The sequence below is a fragment of the Sinocyclocheilus grahami genome, unplaced genomic scaffold (genome assembly GCF_001515645.1).
Source record: "Sinocyclocheilus grahami isolate Dianchi unplaced genomic scaffold, SAMN03320097.WGS_v1.1 scaffold990.1, whole genome shotgun sequence".
NCBI classification, from domain to species: domain Eukaryota; kingdom Metazoa; phylum Chordata; class Actinopteri; order Cypriniformes; family Cyprinidae; genus Sinocyclocheilus; species Sinocyclocheilus grahami.
This window is the reverse complement of record NW_015506169.1, coordinates 226,153-227,162: the sequence shown is the minus strand read 5'-3', so window position 1 is coordinate 227,162 and position 1,010 is coordinate 226,153. Positions and strand designations below refer to the sequence as shown.

The window sequence follows — 1,010 nt, the reverse complement described above, 5'->3', positions numbered from 1 at the left end:
CTTTGCAACAATTTGTATCGTGAAAAGCACTATACAAATAAACTTAAAATTGAAATTGAACTTCTTGCCACTGCAGTGCTGTCAACTGTCAGCACCAACATTAATTTGATACAAGTATTTAGAGTCGTTACTCGGCAGATGTGAATGAGACGTTTAAAGCAGCACTCACGGGTCAATGGTGATTTTGATGGTGGTCATGTTCTTGTCTCTCTGTTTGTTATCAGCTGCATTGACTGATTGGACAGAAAATCCGATGTTAGAGCATGAAATATCACAGATTTTTATTATCCAGATATCATTTTTGAAAATAGCAGATTTACCTATAAAACTACCATTAAAACAAGCGATGACATCTATATTTTTAGTGCTAGTGATTTTGCTGTCATCGCTTGTTATGATGGTAGTTTTACGTAACTCTTCTATTAAAAACAAAACTGCATTTATCAGCAATAAAATTCATAATTCTCTCAAATGTTTTTATATGACTACAGCAAATACAGCAATTCTGCACAAAATGAATGGTAAAAAGAGATAATATGGTAACACTTTAGATTAGAGAACACACTATTCACTACTAACTAGTTAACAACAGTATTCTTACCAAGGATCTCGTCAAAGATTTTATATAATCCAGGGACGAACGTGATCTCCCTCAAATTCATTCCGATTTCTTCATCAAAAGCCCACATTTGCTACAAAACATACAAACATATGTAAAGAAATTAAAAGCACCTGATGGCATTGAAACAGTGAGGCATTTGAGGAGTCAGAAATCAGTCAGTTTACAACATTTACTTCAACACTGACTCTACTTGAGCCCGACCAATATTCGTTTCGCCGATTTTATCGGCCGATATGAGTCTGTCGCAGATATATCAGTATCGGCGAATATGCCACCGATATGACATTTTTTTACAGAACATACAACGCAGATAAAATGCTTGTAAATGGTTTAATTACATAGGCTGTCCAGCAGAGCGCGCTCCATTGTTTGCTACTGGCGACCTGGA

The 1,010-nt window shown here is 35.8% G+C and overlaps 1 protein-coding gene across 1 annotated transcript in view; it reads right to left on the bottom strand.

Moving 5' to 3' along the window:
- The window catches only part of LOC107565242 (DNA topoisomerase 2-beta-like), a 48,069-nt gene that overhangs the window by 41,954 nt on the left and 5,105 nt on the right, over positions 1-1,010 (bottom strand). Inside the window, exons 3-4 of the mRNA XM_016250458.1 lie at positions 602-692; positions 170-233 (exon numbers count right to left, since the gene is read on the bottom strand). Coding sequence (XP_016105944.1) covers positions 170-233; positions 602-692 — 155 coding nt within the window. The remainder of the gene's footprint in view (positions 1-169; positions 234-601; positions 693-1,010) is intronic.